The following is an 18,194-nucleotide window of genomic DNA, read 5'->3' on the forward strand; positions in this document are numbered from 1 at the left end:
ACTGGCCCAGTAATATGGTGGATTCTAACACTTGTTAGGTAGCTGACAGCTACCCTGTCTTTGCTCAGTTTTGTGTGTGGTGTATCGGTATGCCAAACTATGGAGTCATCTGTAATAAGTACCTTACCGTGTTGATTGGACAAGCTCTTGTAGGCTGAAGGGCTTGGTCAAACAGTCTGATGAATGTAGTCTATAACAACAGTGGAAGAAGCTACAAGCAGTTGTATTTTCATTTTAGCTTCAGATAGACCATAAAAGCTTTTGACATACAGGGCAGCAGCCCCCCCAAAACAATACTCTATATAAACTACGCTAAACACTGACTTTTGTAAGGTCAGCTTAAATGGTAACTGTTTTACTGAAGAGAAATAAGAATAAAAAATAATAATAATAAAAACAGCTGTGTGCACACCTTACCTGTCCCTGGAGTTTGTGGAAGTTCTGCAACCTTTGGAGGTAGAACAGACAAATCCTGGTGATTCTGTAAAGAAGCTTAAAAGAAGAAATTGAAAAAATACAGACATTAAATAAAATCATCCAAGAAAACATTAGGCTGATAAATGCAGTATGCCAAACTACAGACAAACAGAGGAAACTAATATCAATTTGAAAACAAGAGAACGCACAACAGAACACACAGATTTATTAGGTTGCAACTGGTCTTATGAAAGTATTGCTCTATAAATACTATGGAAACCAAATTTTTGATTCGACTAAGCATCAAAAAATATTTACTACCTGCTCTTAAGCCATTTGCCTGATATCAGGAGTGGTAAATGGAGAAACCAGACCTTGTTTCTGACTTCAGAATATACACCATTACAGTATTATCATCTTGGAAAATGCTTCCAGTCATGAAAAATAAGTTTGCACACTTCTTTTTTTTAATTGACTACCTGAACTTTGTCTGATAACCTCTCTATCAATAAAAATGAACTGTGATAACTCTGATCTGACTATTTATATAAATTATGCCTTTTCACCACTTTTATTTTCCCTTTATATAGGAGCATTTGCTCAGTCAGTAAGGAAATGACACTGAAATTGTCCACAGACATGGATTGAGGGGAACAAAATATTGCTTGCTTATAACCTAATTACCAACCAAACACTATCCTCCCTAAGCTTCTTAACATTACTAACCAACACTGGGGTTAAACAATTAAAAAAAATATATGATAAAATAGTAGTAATCAAAATCACCTAACCTTATTAGGGAGAACTACATTTTAAACTGCATTTGAACAATTTTAAATAATGGGTATGAATATGTCCATTCTTATACCATTTTATATCAGTTGAAATTTAAGTGTATACTTTGTTTCCATCATCATACACACATTTTTTCTTATTTATTTTTTTCTGGTTATTTTTTCCACTTTATTCAAAATGATGTGTGATAACAATACTAACTAATTATACAATTATATATATTTTTATAGATTGTTTTTAGGATTCTTGTACACAGACCTGAAGAAGTCTAGAAGAACAAAAGCTATCTTTGTCAACAATAGGTTATGAAAATAGAAATAGATTTTTACATGCAAAATGTATATGTATATATTTATATATATTTCTTGATTGCCAAATTAACTAAGGTTGATATATTTCCAGCCATGTAGTATATTGTCTTGGATAAAATCACAGACTTAATCATCTGGTTAAATAAGAGGTGCCACATCATTATACATTTTATTTAAAGTACGTAAGGGTTATATATTATTATGACAGCTACTAAGTAGAGCAGGACCAGCTCGAATGTCACACTGATGGGGGAAGGGATGTGAATTTAACATGTGTACCAATAACACTTTGTTTTACAGCACAATAAACCACTCCCATGCCTGATAAAAAGTATATATATATATATATATATATATATATATATTTAGAAAGCTTGTGAGGAAATTATTTCTCTATTTTTGTTTTACTTGGATTGCTTGTCTGTGTACTTAATAAAGGATTTTCGATTGGAAACAGACTGCCTGCCTTGCTTGGATTACTTTCGAATACTTAGTAATGCTGTACAATTATATATTTTCTATTATTATTTTTTGTTTTGTTTTGACTTAAGATGAGTTTAAGTTCGCTACTTCTATTACTATTGTCTGATCTGATTAATATACAGTGATTAACTAGAAATATATGGACTGAAAATCTTCCACACAGAGAACTTTCTTACACTGTTTTGCTTAAAACAGATTTTCACTAACATGTAATTATTCCAAAATATGAAATTCAGTTCTGGAAACTGAACCTCATGGTATGACCATCCAAATAACATCTTGGATACTAAATCCAAACCATACACCTCACAGCAAAAATTACATCAAACAGATACGACAGTAAAGGATATTCATAATGAATGGAAAGAAACATAAAGGGTAGAATGCAAAAAGTATTCTCTAGCCCATAAGTAGCACTGGAGCTGTCTGACTTTAATATTATGTACTATGCTTACTATGCCTGGCTCCAAGCAGCAAAGGAATGGAGCCCCGACTGTGACATTGGGGACTGGGGTTTGATTAATGGTCTCAGCCCTGGGTTTGATTAACGGTCTCAGCCCTGGAGGAGCCAGGAAGGGAGGTAAGGGGAGGAGTGAAGCTGCTTGGCATGTTCATCTCTTCTGGGAAAAGGTGGGTTTTGGGTACATCCAGTGCAATTTCCCTGGTGAAGGCTGGACTGATCACTACTCCTGCTGCATGGGAGCTTCTTCTCCACTAGCCTTCTCATTGCAAACAAGGGATCAGTGGTGTTGCATCCAGAAATGAATTCAAACTGCAAATATCCCATTTTACTTTCTGCTGTTCTATGTATTATCAACCACTCTCTCCAGCACTTTTCACGGCAGTTTGACAGGATTTTGATACCTTTGTACTACCCACACTTGTGAATGTCTCCAAAAGAAATAAGTAAACCATAATATATCTAGGAATAGATGGAGTCATCATCACAAAATGAACAAATGAAAACAAAGCTTAGCAAGGAATGTTTCACAACACTAAAACTAATACTAAGTACTGCCAATACATCTTGGAATAAACTTCAAGGTATAAATCAACTTGCTCTCCCTGTTCTAATTATAAGCTTTGGTGCAACTGACTAGCCCAAGAAAGCACTGGATCTGCTGTCTGGAAAAACAGAAAAAAATGCTTCATTTTCATCAAATGACAAACAAAACATATATAGCAAGACTAAATATCCCTTGGACTGAAGAAGGCATGAACCTCCTTGAAACGAATATACATACAGAGGTCTGAAAATGTGCAACTGCATTCATATTTGTTAATGTTATGAGACTTTAATATTATGTACTATGTTTACTTCTAAAACATGAAGAGAATAAGTCTAAGATGACGTCCTTGCTTTGCTTAGATTAGCAGATGTATTTCTAAAAGGGAGAAGGTACAGACTTGCTCCTTAATTATGTGGACTCAAAAAGAGCTAGTATTTTTGGTTTAGGACAGGGCATTTAGGACTTGTTCAAAGGTAAATGCACAGAAGAGACATATGCTGAACAGTAATAGGGAGGATGGAGATTGCGGTGTATTCAGTGGGGAGAAGTTGGAAGGTACAGTTGTGTAAAGAACTTACCGTAAACGGAAATGCTTGGTAATCACAATCCATGTGTCGAGAGACAGCTCTTTTACAGTGGCTGACATGCCAACATCTTTGGTCTGGAAGGATATGCATGCAGACAAAAGCATTGTGGCCTGCCAAGTGGTCGCACCAGAGGCTTCAGCAAAAATGATCCCAAAGCCAGGGGCTTTGAAAGTGCATTACAAACTTCAGTGTCACCCTGCTTAGGGAAATCATGGCATCTGATGGGCTGTCCTGGTTCCTGATGCTTGTCCTCATGATGTTTTTCAGAATACTTGTACTTTAGAGGTAGGTTCCAAGAAACCTTGGCCCAATGCCATGATGTAAGGAGCTAGACATGTAACCCCTTCTGTGCTGCAAACTCTTGGATAGAGTTCTCTGTTTTTTTGATTTACATAAAGTCAGGTTCAGGTTCACAATAAGGAAAACAATCATCCACATTCTGCTCTAGGGCTGAGGCAAAAGCACAGAGCAGGAAGGATAATCCTTATGGTAGAATTTGCTTTCTGCATTCAATACAGTTGTCAACTTTAGAAAACACCCCTTAATCCAAATCACTATCACACATCAACAAAATCAGAAAAATACAAATAGAGCAGCAAGAATAAAAGACATTATTCTGCAACCAATGGACTGACAATGCTCATGTGTCATGTCATCATTCTGACTGCTGTGGCAAGAAAGATCCGAAGATGGCATCAGCTAACACCATTCTTAAAACACCAACATCTTTACAGAGAAGTGAGACTGCATCAGCTAAAGCCACCGGTGGAAGGTGCACTTCTAGAAATTGGGCCAGCCTTCAGGCTAGCTGTCGGCAGGACATCCCACAGATTAGGACTACAACAATGAATATCTAAATCTCTTATGAGTTTACTGATAATTTCATTATGGCAGGAATAGGTGGTACTGTTTGAGATCAGCTCTATGCACCACTGAAGGTTACACATCTGAGATTCCTAACACAATCAAGGAATGCTGTATGATCATATTTGGAAGATACAGTGATATGTAATTCGTACCTGGTTTTGCAAATTTTGATCTTATGCCTGAGTAATTTGCAGATGTTTCTGGGCTCACTTGTAGAATGAGGAGATTTGAGTTCATTCCATAGTACTAGAAGCTTTTTTTCTCCTCTTATTACAGAGTTTGGTTATACTGGGGGTTCCACCAAAGGGCTTGTTCTTGCCACTATACCTGTAACAGATGGGGACAATGCTTTGATACAGGAATTAAGACGGGAGTACAAGTCAATGGTATATGTGGTTGCTATTATTATACTGTCCTCTGGGTTGGGTTTATGAATTTCCTTAGGCTGAGAGTTGTGTGTTTGCCTAGCAGTCATCCCTGAATAGAGTGGTGTTTAATGCAGTACTGGGGTTGGCTCTTTGTGAAAATATGACTATGTGGTGGTCACATTTGAGATGAAGGAGAAGGTAGCCAAGTGTGGAGCAGATGGTGGTATATTAGTGAGAACACAGTCAAGGATACTGGATCTCCTGGAAGGGGAGATTAAAAGCTAATTAAAGCAGATGGCATTTATAAAAGTTAAGGAACCACTGTGTATATTTGTTGACTGCTGTGTAAGTCTGCCAACTTATGGATGCATATTTGAAATCACAGAGAATAACAGTGTTAGGTTTTTCTTGAAGTAGGTGCTATGGGCAGTGAGAGATACAGAATCTCTTCTGTAATTTGCAGTGATGTGGCAAATGAACTTACTTATCAACAACAGGATATACAGAAAGTAGAGTTTTGTACCTACCATAAATGTAGATGTCCGATAGATATGCAACTGCAGTCCTTACATATGGGTTTGTCCTGCCTCAGGCAGCCCTCGGTCGGCCGGATTCCAAAGTCTGGGTCCGGCGTCGGCTGATGTCACCTCCTCCCCGACGTCAGAGCGGCTGGGGTATAAAAGCATCAGCCGACGCCATCTTCCTCAGTGTTTCTTGCCCCAGATGCCAGGTGCCCTCCAAGGAAGGCTAAATTTAGAAACTGGATAAAAAATTCCAGACATACACAACAGTAATAAACAGATACACCATAACAGATATCCCCAGCTAATTATAAAAGGAGGGAAGTGGACCCAAAATACAGAGGGGCAGGAGGGAGGGAAAACCTGACTGCAGTTGCATATCTATCGGACATCTACATTTATGGTAGGTACAAAACTGTACTATGTCCTTCAAGAATGCAACTGCAGTCCTTACATATGGGTTGAATACCATAGCCAAGCTGGGGGTGGTAGGCTCTAAGATAGGGATGGTGTAGCTAAAATGCCCTGCAGGACTGCCGAAGCAAAGCCTGCTCGGGATCTGGAATATAAAGGCAGGTTGTAGTGCTTGGAAAATGTATGCATGGAGCTCCATGTAGCAGCTTCTAGAATGCCCTTTGTAGCCACCCCTCTAAGAAAGGCTGTGGAGGTCGCTGTAGCTCTGGTGGAGTGTGGCCTGATATTGTCTGGCACACCCTTTCCATGGAAAGAATAACAGAATCTGATGCAATGTCCAATCCATTTTGAAATTGTTTGTTTGGAAATTGCCTTTCCTTGCACTCCAGCAGCGTATACTACAAATAGTTGGTCAGACTTTCTGTTGGCCTTTGTTTTGTCCAAGTAGTAGCGTAGTTGTCTGTGTATGTCCAAAGTGTGCAGCAGCTTTTCCCCTTTATTTTGAGGATTGGGGAAGAAGGTAGGCAGGTGAATTGCTTGATTTAGAGACACCCTGGATATCACTTTTGGCATAAAAGAGGGATTGGCTCTTAAAGAAACTCTGTCCTGATGAAAAATGAGAAATGGAGGTACTGCCATGAGGGCTTGTATCTCCGAAACTCTTCTTGCTGAGGTAATTGCCAACAGGAAAACTGTTTTCCAGGAAAGAAATTGCAATTCTGAAGATGCTGCTGGCTCAAAAGGAGGAAGAGTTAATTTTTCCAACACGAAGTTGAGGTCCCATGCAGGCACTGGTGGTTTTTTGGGAGGTTTGATATTCTTTATTCCTCTTAGAAATTGTCTTAGCAAAGGATGTGAAAACACAGGTGGATCAGTGTTGTATTTTGCTGAAATTGCTGAAGCGTGTATTTTTATGGAAGAATAGGAAAGTCCATTATGCAGCATTTCTGCCAAGTATTCTAGTATCTGTGGGATGCTCATTACTGATGCATCCTGACCCTTGTTGGTATTCCAGATGTTGAATCTCTTCCATTTGGCTGAATAAGTCTTTCTGGTGGAAGGTCTGCGTGCTTCCAATAAGATCTGTTGAACTTCCTTGGAGAGAGAGATATGGGGAGAAATCATGGAACAAACTGGGATTGCAGCTGTATGTTCAGTTTCAGGGACTGTTCCCAAAGAGCCATTGTTAGTCTGCAGAGGGGGTAAGAATGAGTACCTCCCTGCTTGTTTATGTACCACATGACAGTGGTGTTGTCCGTCTTTATTAGCAGTTGACCTTGTTGAAGATATTTTCCGAAGGCCTCGATTGCATGAATTACTGCTAACATCTCTTTTTGATTGATGTGTAGATGCACTTCCCGGGGGGGTCCATTGCCCTTGAATGCATCTGCCCTCCATGTGCGCCCCCCATCCATGGTCTGAGGCGTCTGTTGTAATGGTTTGGCTTGTTTGAGGTTTGTTGAAAGGCATACCTTTGTTTAACTGGCTTGCTTGGGCCCACCACAAAAATTCCCTTTGTAGACCTGGGATGAGTGGGATAATTGCTTCTAAGTTGTGGCTGTGCTGAGACCATAAACTTTTTAGGTACCATTGAAGTTTTCTCATGTGTAGTCTTGCCAGTGGAATCAATAGAATGCAAGATGCCATGAAACCCAGGGCCTGCAGGATTTTCCTTGCAGTCATGTGGGTGAGCTTTGCTAGGCTTTTGAAGTAATCTGGTAACTGTTCTTGCTTCTCTTCTGTGAGGTAAGCCATTTGAGATTTTGTGTCTAGTTTGGCTCCTAGAAAAATTATTTGTTGGGATGGCAGTTGTCTTGATTTTTGAATGTTGACTGTGTATACCAGAGCCTGTAGTAAGTGAATGACATAATTCAAGTTTTCTGTCAAGGCTTGCTTGCTGTCCGCTTGTATAAGGCAGTCGTCCAGGTAAGGGTATATTTGTATCCCCCTGGAGTCTGCAGTGTGCAATTACTGATGCCAGGCATTTCGAGAACACTCTGGGCGCAGTAGATAAGCCAAAAGGCAATGCTGAGAATTGATAATGCTCTGACCCTGCAAGAAATCGGAGGTATCTTCTGCAAATGTGTCTGATTGGGACATGCAGGTATGCCTCCTTGAGGTCCAGAGTAACCAGCCAAGACCCCTTGCCCAGCATGGGAAGGAGTTGCTGTGGCGTCAGCATTTTGAATTTTGGCACAATGAGAAAAGTGTTTAGAGCGGACAAGTCCAGTATAGGTCTCCATTGCTTTTCTTTTCTTGGAACAAGGAACAGTCTTGAGTAGAATCCCTGGCCTTGTTCCTGAGGAGGAACCTTTTCTATTGCTTTGATTTGTAGCAGCTTTGAAACTTGTATGAATGCCTCTGCCCTTTGATTTTGTGGCAGCTTTGGCATGCCTTGTCTTGTTGGTAAAGTATGGAAGTGGAACCTGTAGCCTTGGTCTATTATGTCCAGAATCCATTTGTCCCTTGTTAAAACGTGCCAATTTTTTGAAAATAAGGATAATTTTCCGCCTAAAGGTGCTTCTCTTTGAGCCTTGGTCGGCGGTGTCAAAGTCAAGTTATTGTGATTGTCCCTGTGGAGCAGTGGAAGTCCCTGCGCCACCTCTCTGATTAGTCGGTTGCCATTGGCGTCCCCTGTAGGAGCCTCGGTATTTCCCTCTCCCTCGGGCACGCCTGTTCTTTCCCCTTTGAAACTTGTCAGTGTCTGGAAAGGACCAATTCTTCGAAGGCCAATTCCTGCTGAACCTCGGTGGCTGAACCTGGAGGAAATCTTTGACTGTTTGCATTGATTTAGCCTTCTCCTCAATTGATTTCAACACATCCTGAGCATTAGCATCAAATAGCTTGTGTTTTTCCAGAGGTGCATCTAGAAGCTTTACTTTAACATGATCTGGCAATGCCTGTTCTTTCAACCATGCATGTCTACGTATGACGGCCCCTGTCATAGCTGCCCTACATGAAGCTTCCAATGCATCATAGCCACACTGAAGAAAATGATTGTTAACCTGCTGTGTATTATGAACCAAATCCTGCAAGGCCTTTCTATCTAAAGGCACAGGAGAGGCTAATTTTTTCTGCAAATCATCCATCAAGAAACTCTGATACTGAAACATACGAAAAAGGCAGTTAAGGGCCTTCATGGCAAGGGTGGTTGAGGTATAAACTTTTTTGCCCCACCTCTCCAGGGACCTAGATTCCCTGTCTGCGGGCAAAGGATTTTTGGCCGTGGAGGTGGCTACTCCTTTGGGCCCCTTGGAAATAGTTTCTAGATCAACAGAATGGGCCTTAAATAGATGTTTATGATTTTCAGGAACCCTGTAGTATCTGTCTGGCTTGACAGGAGCAGGAGGGAGAGAATCAGGAGAAGCACTCGAATCTGAGTACACATCATCCAATACATCTAACACTGGAGGGATAGCTAAAGGCCTGTGCTGGGGAAGCTTAAGGAAGGTACGAAGTCGTTTCCTGGAGTCGGAGAATTCCTGGCCCTGCCACTGAAAATGCTCTCTCATGGAGTGGAGAATTTCCCCAAAAGAAATATCCTCAGGAGGAGAGGCAGAAGGAATAGATTCCTCCGCATCAGAATCCTCGTAGGCCTGGAAGGACTCTTCCTGGGTATCTGAGTGATCAGAGTCACCAGAGACTTCATTTGAAGAAAGGGTGTATGTCTGTTCAACCCTGGGCCTTTTGTCTGAAGGCAGCTGAGAACCTCTGTCAGAATGAGCCTGGGAACCTCTGATTAAGGAAATTAGATCTGCAGCTAAAGTCATGATCTGTTTATCAGTAGTGGGACCCCGTGGAAAAGATTTAGGAGGGTGAGACTTAGCCTGGCTGGCAGCCTTAGCACGTGTGTAGGCCTTGATCAACATGGACACCGGAGGCCTAGCTGCCCCACGTGCTGGAGTAACTTTGTCCACTGGTATGGTCTCGGGCAAATCTTGGGCTTCAGCTTCTGGAGGAAAATCAACAACCGGCACCGGCGTAGGCTCCGGGGCCGAAGAGAACGGTAAAGCGGTGTCGTCGGTCTGGAGTGGTGGAATAACCGCCTCAGAAGAGACCGATGCACTCACGGTAGGTTTTGGCATGGTGTTGGTGGAAGTCGCGGGCTGAGAATGTCGGTCCCGGTCCTTCCGTTTTTTGGAAATATGGGTTGTCGGTTGTTCCGACGGCATGATATACGAGTATTTTTCGCCAAAAAAGTCTTCAGCAAATTCTGCCCGGCACCTGAGTGTGCGCTTGTTGAAGCAAGCACAGGCAGCACAGGCCGAGACGTCGTGGTCTGGGCCAAGGCGGGGAAGGCAGTAAGAATGGAAGTCCTTATGAGGTATTTGTTTACCACAAGACAAACAGTTATTAAGTTTTGCAGTTTTACCTGACATCGGCTGAGGCAAGAAAGGTTCCCCAACAGGGTACTTAGCTTTTTGAGGACTTCGGATACTGAAAACACAGGAGCTGACCGACCGGCACTTGCGAACTGCTTCTGCTTCGGGCACCGCGCGGCAAGAAAGACTGGGGAAGATGGTGTCGGCTGATGCTTTTATACCCCAGCCGCTCTGACGTCGGGGAGGAGGCGACATCAGCCGACGCCAGATCCAGACTTTGGAATCCGACCGACCGAGGGCTGCCTGAGACAGGACAACCCATATGTAAGGACTGCAGTTGCATTCTTGAAGGACATGTTAAAGGTCACTAGCTTGCTGAATTATCTATGAGGTCATGGGATTCTGTACAACTACTGATACACCCCTTCCAAGCTAGATGGTCTGATCAAAAGATGGAAAGCACTGGCAAAGAAAGAGTGTTTACATTACATTAGAACCAAATTTAAGAGGGCATACATATGGGAATATGCTTAAAGGTCAAGAAAACTGGGCAGCTTCTTGTACAGACTTTTTTTTTATTCTTGCTTTCCTTTTGTGTCTCGTGTCTGCTAGCCATGAGCCCCACCCTCAGCTTACTGGGCCTTTCAGTCTCCTAACCAAGGTGGCAGCAGACCAAGGGAAGCCATCACTGGCAAAGACAATGATTTTTTTTTTTTTTAAGGCATGTTCTCTTGTGTCCAGTGGTCCGGAAGTATAACATGCCTCCGCAAAATCATCTAAGGCCAGCTTCGAGAGAAAAATTGCACAGGACACTAAGGATAATCACAAGGCTTTCTTTAGTTATGTTAGGAACCTGGGTGGGAATTCCCAGATATGCTCAGAATTAGTCCAAAATGACAAAAAATACACCAAACCCACAGAAACCGCCAACATCCTAGCTGACAGGTTCAGCGCAAACCCCCCCCCAACAAAAGGGCAAATATCTATCCCAGCAGAGTGCTGCCCCCCTGACATCTTAGATGCTCAGGTAAGAGCTGCCCTCTCCAAAGCAAAAAACACAGCAACAATGGGACCAGACGGTGTCCCGGGCTGCGTCCTACATGAACTCCAAGAAGAGCTAAACCCAAACATAAAACTACTGTTCAATCTCAGCCTTACTTCAGGATATGTACCCAAAGAGTGGCGTACAGCAACAGTGGTCCCTCTCCACAAAGGTGGTGCCTCAATGGATCCTGGAAACTATCGCCCCATAAGCCTGACTAGCTTGGTCTGCAAAGCTATGGAAAGGATCATCATGGACCTCATAAATAAAGATATTGGGGACCTACAGACATTGGATCCTACCCAGTTCGGCTTTGTTAAGGGCAGATCCTGCCTCTTAAACCTGGTTGATTTCTTTGAAACAGTCACTAAGGCCATTGACGAGGGGAAGGTGGTCCACACAGCCTACCTGGACCTCGCAAAAGTCTTCGATACAATACCCCACTCTGGCATTATAGATCGGCTCACCAGCTTAAATCTAAACCCCTATGTCACTAGATGGGTTGCAAACTGGCTCAAGGACAGAACCCACATGGTTAGAATTGCTGGAGCCATGACAGACTCCAAACCAGTTACAAGTGGCATCCCACAAGGCTCAGTCCTGGGACCTCTCTTGTTCGGTATATATTTCTCCGTGGTACAGGCCAACACGGAAGGACTGTGGCTGACCAAGTTCGCAGATGACTGCAAACTGGGCGCCATAATCGACTCTCCAGCTGACACAAGTATCCTCCAAAAGGGCCTCATAGAAACAGACAACTGGTGCCAGAGCCATGGCCTCACGCTAAACGCCAAAAAGTGTATAGTCATCCCCTTTGGCAAAAACAAAGTGCCCACAAATTACCACATAGGTGGTAATCCATTAAGTACAGAAGTAATTAGGAACCTGGGGACTCAAGTTGATAGCAATCTCTCATTTGACAACCACGTGGCCAAAGTGGTTAGAAAAACATTTTATATAGCCCACCTAATCATGAAGGGATTAACATCTAGATCAGGGGAGGTCATCGTGCCTCTTTACTCATCCCTCATCAGGCCCATAATTGAGTACAATGCCCCTTTTGGGATGTACCTTACCAGACACCTGCAGAAACTGGAAAGACCTCAAAAGTACCTCACCAAGAGGATCAAAGGGCTCAAACAGATGCCATATGCTGCCCGGTTAAAGAAACTCCAGCTCTACTCAGTGGTATACCGCCTGCTCAGAGGCGATCTGTGCCTGACGATAAAGCCATGTCCAACCCGGAATTAATGGACATGCTGCACCTCAGAAAATCCAAATCCCATCGAGCCACGCTACCGAGAGACTTGAACCTCAGCACTGAAATAAATAGGACATGCTGGAGGGACAGATTCATAACCCAGAGGCTCCCTTCACTCTGGAATAAAATCCCAGTCCAGGTTAGGCAGAGTCCCTCATTGACTCTCTTCAAGAGGAATCTTGATGAGTGGATGGGAGATCGTAGGTTTACCCCGGGTATCACTTCTGTGTCACTGTTAGACAGAGGCACAGTATACTAACCTCGAAAAAGGGCATAGCAAAATTAATTTAAAATGGGTGGCGGAAGCCAAACACACTCTGGCTAGGCTTATTTATTTTTATTTTATTTATTTTATTTTACATTTGTTGACCGGGCTAGTCCAACTGGATATATATCCGTTTACAGTAGAGGCCCGGGGAGAAAAGCTCCAGTACATGCAAGAAAAAATATAACACTGGCATCTACAAAAAGTTATTTTAAAGCAATATAAAAGTTTAACAGTTTAAAAAAAGAAGAGAATTACATAATCAAATCTAAATACATATCCGATAAGTTCAACAAATTGAAAAATAGGCAAACTTTTAAGAAGTAACTCTCAACAATAGAAAGTGTAAGTTTGGAGCTCAGAAAGGGGGATGGGTAGCAAAAATTAATGTGGGGAGACATGCTTTCAGTCGGGATTAGTACAAGGACATAGCCATTGAGTTTTAAGATGTTCCTTGATATGTTTTTTGAACAGTGAGGTAGAGTCTTGATTAGTCATATCTTGAGGGAGTTGATTCCAATGTTTACCTATGGAATTTGAAATTAACGCATCTCCAGCTTTATTGTAAGATTTAGTTGAAGATACTAGGAGTTTATTAGCCGAGCGAAGTGTGGCTAGATTTTTATAAGGAGAAATCAGTCTTGCCAGGCTTGGGGTATTGTCTGGGAAGTGAAGGGTTTTGTGAATGACAAGTAATTGTTGGTAGAGTAGGTGGTTGTTAAGCTCTAGCCAGTTTAGTTGTTTGAGGTTGTGACAGTGGTGAGTTCTGAAGGGAGTAGCAGTAATGAATCTGGCTATACTATTATAACAGGTAGAGAGTTTGCTAATGTTATTTTTAGATAAGGAAGTATATATAGCTGAGGCATAGAAAAGGGTGGAAATCAGGTGGCTTATAAATGCCCTAGGGCAGATAGCCTAGTATGAACCTATGAACCTATAAAAGATCATTTAACCCTAACCGCCATACAAACACATACCACTTGCTATATGATTACCTGGTCTGCACCAGGCTTTCTACCTCTTTCCTCTCATGAGCACACACCCCTATACCCTAGAAAAGAGGATTAAGCTTTGCAAGTCCTCTCGTCCTCCTTCATACCAGATCCAAAAGACATCTGAGCTATTACAGAAACTCATTTTGTCTGGCTCACATGGCTTTATTTCTCTATGCCAATGGAGCTGACCTTCTTGTTTAGACTTTTAGCATTGAGCAGTGCCAAACTCATACAGGCCTAACTCAGATTTATTAATTTGGAAGATCTAGTTGACTAACTCTGCTTACAAAGATACAGAGTGGGTCAAAAGTGCTTTTGTCAATATGAGAGATGTACGCTATCTTTGACGAAACTGTAAGACTGTAAACTACCTCCCATCCAAGCTGATACACACATATACACACAGACAGTGGATTCCCTCTGGAAAGATACCAATTACTGAGACAAACTATCACATATGGAACTTAACTACACACACACATTATATATATATATATATATATATATATATATATATATATATATGTATATATATATATATATATACAGAGAGAGAGAGAGGGATGCACAAAATATAAGAACATAAGGATCAGTAAAAATGCAATAAATGATGGCGTAAATCAATGTTTTTTGCATTAGTATCTGATACAGGTACAGACAAAGAAAGCTGTGTGAATAACAACCACAAGAGTAATGCTCGACTATCAGGATCAATGGCACAGTATATTTCACTATACTTGAGTATCAACCGCAGGCATTTATCTGTTCCTTTAGCCTGAATGCCACAGCTTTTTGACATCTTCATTGTGGAGACCCCCCCCGATGGTGATGACATCAGTGGACAGCAGCCTGCAATACATTATGTTCCTTTTTTGGAGTGTGCCAATATTTGTGAGTGAGAAACCTGGCATGATAAGCAAGTTCTGGGTTAGCTAGTTTATACCCTCCTCCAACAGGAGGGAGGGGTGCATCTGGCTGTCACCTGTAGAAGTCTGTACAGAAGCATCTAGGCTAGGAGGAAGATGTTTCTTCCTTACTTCCCCACATCAGTAGGTCCTTCAGAAAAATTGTGGAGCCTGGAAGTAGTCAAAAACAGTTATAAAAAAAAAAGTCACTCATGGGAGCGCAGGAATAAGGGAGTTATAAGGAATAAGGAATGTTGCAGCTGTGAAACACCTGATAATCTGATCTCCTATTTTCACCCTAAGTATAACTCACAGAGCTTTACAACTAAAGTGCTTCTGCAGTAGAATTAATTACGCCTTGGAAGTGTACTAAAACATTTAGCCGCAGTGTAGCCTGGACACAGACACAGGGATGAGGTTAAATCATAGCTTGCAGGACAGCAATGGCAAAACCTGTCCTGCTCCAATGTATAGCATTTGGAAAAAAAACTAAGAATGGTGCTCCAGACAGCTACCTTACAAATACTCTTATTTGGTATAGTTCTGAAGATGGCTGCCTAAAGTAGCTGTTGTCATCATGGAGAGTGACTAAACTGCCACTGCGTGACGACCGTAACATAAGGTATAATAATTAACCAGCCACTTGGATAATGTCTATTTGAATTTAGGTCTGCCATGCTTTCCTAGCATAAAAGTTACAAAATGATGGTCAGTTTGTCTCAATTCTCTGTTTCAGTGTAGTACCTGAAAAAAAATTAGATTCATAGATATTACAAGGCCACTCCATTAATTTCTTACAAGTACCCTTCCTCAGGCCACACCTTTTTCTAGGATGGCCATACCAATCAATCCCAGAGTAAATTTGTGGCTACCCATTCAGTCATCTAGGTTATGTTTAAAGGAAGATAGAGTGCCCCCCCCCCCCCCCCCCCAGTAAGGAAACCTCAGTAAAAAACTTCTCCAAAGCCAACTTCATGCTACTCAAATCAGAAGTGACAAACTTTAGGACACCCATGCAGATGGGAACAGAAAATTCGACTGCAAATCCTACACTAAGGCACTGTATGAGCACATCCACTCACACAACCAAGACGCTCTCCTCAAAACAAAGGAAGCCAATCTGGTGGTCCCTTGCCATAAACAAACTTTACAACAAAAATAAGAAACTGTTGCAGAAAACAGGACTATCTAAAATCCTCTAAAGCTAGTTACGAAAATAAAATTGCCAAAGATTCCAAAGAAAACCACAAAGCATTCTATAGCTATGTCAAGAATCTAAATGGCAATGCTCAGATCTGCTCTGAGCTACAACAGAATGGCATTAAATATACTGATCCCAAGGGTATTGCCAATATCCTGGTAGATCGATTCAGTGCAAACCTCAGCCCCTCCCTCTCACTCCCTAAAGGGCCCATCTCAATACCCAAATATTGCCAAATTCCGGTAAGGGCCACACAGGTTAAAACGCACTCTCCAAAGCTAAGAATACAGCATCCATGGGACCAGATGACATCCCAGGCTGTGTACTATATGAACTACAAAATGAACTGACACCTCACCTAAGTGTCATGTTTAATCATAGCCTCAACTCAGGCTTCATGCCCACTGAGTGGCACACAGCTACAGTTATCCCACTCCACAAGGGGGGATCCAACTTGAATCCCGCGAACTACCGCCCCATCAGTCTGACGAGCCTGATCTGCAAGGCCATGGAACGTATTATCATGGAACTTATAAACAAAGACATTGGCAGCCTTCAAACACTAGACCCCAAGCAGTTTGGGTTTGTGAAGGGCCAATCTTGTCTCCTGAACCTGAGTGACTTCTTCGAATCAGTTTCCAGAGCCGTGGACAAGGGTAAGGTGGTCCACACAGCCTATCTGGACCTCGCCAAGGCCTTCAACATGATCCCCCACTCTGGAATCATAGATAAACTTACTAAGCTGGGCATTAATCCCTATGTCACTCGATGGGTTGCCAATTGGCTTACTGACAGAGCTCACACTGTAAAAGTAGCTGACTCCAAATCCAGCTCCAGAAAATTGACAAGTGGAGTACCTCAGGGTTCAGTCCTGGGGACTGCTCGTTTGGCATCTACTTCTCTGAAGTACAGGCAAATATTAAGGGACTCTGGCTAACAAAGTTTGCAGATGACTGCAAACTGAGAGCCATTACTGAATCCCCAAATGATGTGGATATTCTACAAAAGAGCCTTACAGAAACAGATGCTTGGTGCCAGAGCCATGGGCTCAAGCTCAATGCTAAGAAATGTATAGTTATCTCCTTTGGGAAAAAAACATGTACCCATGAATTACCACATAGGTGGCAGTACACTAAACACTGAAAGTGTGATAAGAGACTTAGGGACACAGGTGGACAGTGGTCTCACCTTCGATAACCACATCGCCACAACAGTCGGGAAATCCTTCTATGTGACGCACCTCATCACTAAGGGCTTTTCATCCAGAAAAAAGGTCATTGTCCCACTGTACTCATCCCTCATTAGACCCATTATAGAATACAACGCCCCATTTGGTATGTACCCCTTCAAGACATAGTACAGTTGTGTACACTTACCATAAATGTAGATGTTCAAGTGTATACACTGTTGCAGTCATTACATTTGGGTTATCTGCCTGCAGGTAGCCCTCAGCCAGTCTGAATATCAAAGTCCGGGTACTGCGTCGGATGCTGTCTCTTCCATGATGTCAGGTAGTCAGGGGTATAAAAACATGCAGCCGGCGCCATTACATCAGTTTTTCTTGCCCCAGATGTCAGGTGCCCCATAATGGGAAGCAATTTTATATATATATATATATATATATATATATATATATATATATATATATATATATAAATAAGGTTGCACCTCCAACAAAAAGCAAATACACCAGAAAGCTGTAATACACTAAAGAATAAAGGTATAGCCATTTATGGTAAGTGTACACAACTGTACTATGTTCTTCGTGTTTCACTGTTGTAGTCATTACATTTGGGTAGATTCCCAAAGCTAAGATAGGGAGGAGGAAGTTAGAGAGCATTAGGACCAGCTATTACGCCCTGCAAAACTGCAATGGCAAAACCAGCTCTGGATTTAGAAAAAATAGGCAAGTGGTAATGCCTGTTGAAGATATGTACAGAGCTGCAGGAATCAGCTTCTAGGATGTCCCTGGTAGGGACACCTCTGATAAAGGCTGTAGAGGTAGATGCAGCCCTGGTGGAATGTGATCTTATCCCCTGTGGGGTAGGTTTCCCATGGTGCTTACAGCAGAAATAAATGCAGTGGCCTATCCACTTAGAAATGGTTTGCTTTGAAATGGCCTTCCCCTCTGCCCCTGCAGCAAAGGCAACTAACAGCTGTTCAGTTTTTCTGAGAGGCTTAGTCCTGTCCAAATAAAATCTAAGTTGTCTGTGCACATCCAAAGAGTGCAGAATTCATTCTCCTTTGTTCTCTGGATTAGGGAAAAAGGTTGGCAAATGAACGGACTGGTTAAGGGCCACACTGGATACCACATTAGGCATAAAGGAAGGATTGGTCCTGAGTGACACCCTGTCAGCATGGAAGATGATGAAGGGCTCCACTGCCATGAGGGCCTGTAATTCAGACACTCTTCTTGCTGAAGTGATGGCT

At 42.1% G+C, this 18,194-nt stretch overlaps 1 protein-coding gene across 4 annotated transcripts in view; it reads right to left on the reverse strand.

Annotated features, from left to right (window-relative positions):
• The window catches only part of ZNHIT6 (zinc finger HIT-type containing 6), a gene marked incomplete at its 5' end in the record, with an annotated part of 1,270,195 nt that overhangs the window by 566,040 nt on the left and 685,961 nt on the right, over positions 1-18,194 (reverse strand). For all 4 annotated transcript variants that reach the window (XM_044086022.1, XM_044086023.1, XM_044086024.1 and 1 more), the window contains 1 exon segment: positions 418-492. In XM_044086022.1, the coding sequence (XP_043941957.1) occupies positions 418-492 (75 nt within the window).

Source organism: Protopterus annectens, chromosome 10.part0 (genome assembly GCF_019279795.1).
Source record: "Protopterus annectens isolate FY-2018-M chromosome 10.part0, PAN1.0, whole genome shotgun sequence".
NCBI classification, from domain to species: Eukaryota; Metazoa; Chordata; order Ceratodontiformes; family Protopteridae; genus Protopterus; species Protopterus annectens.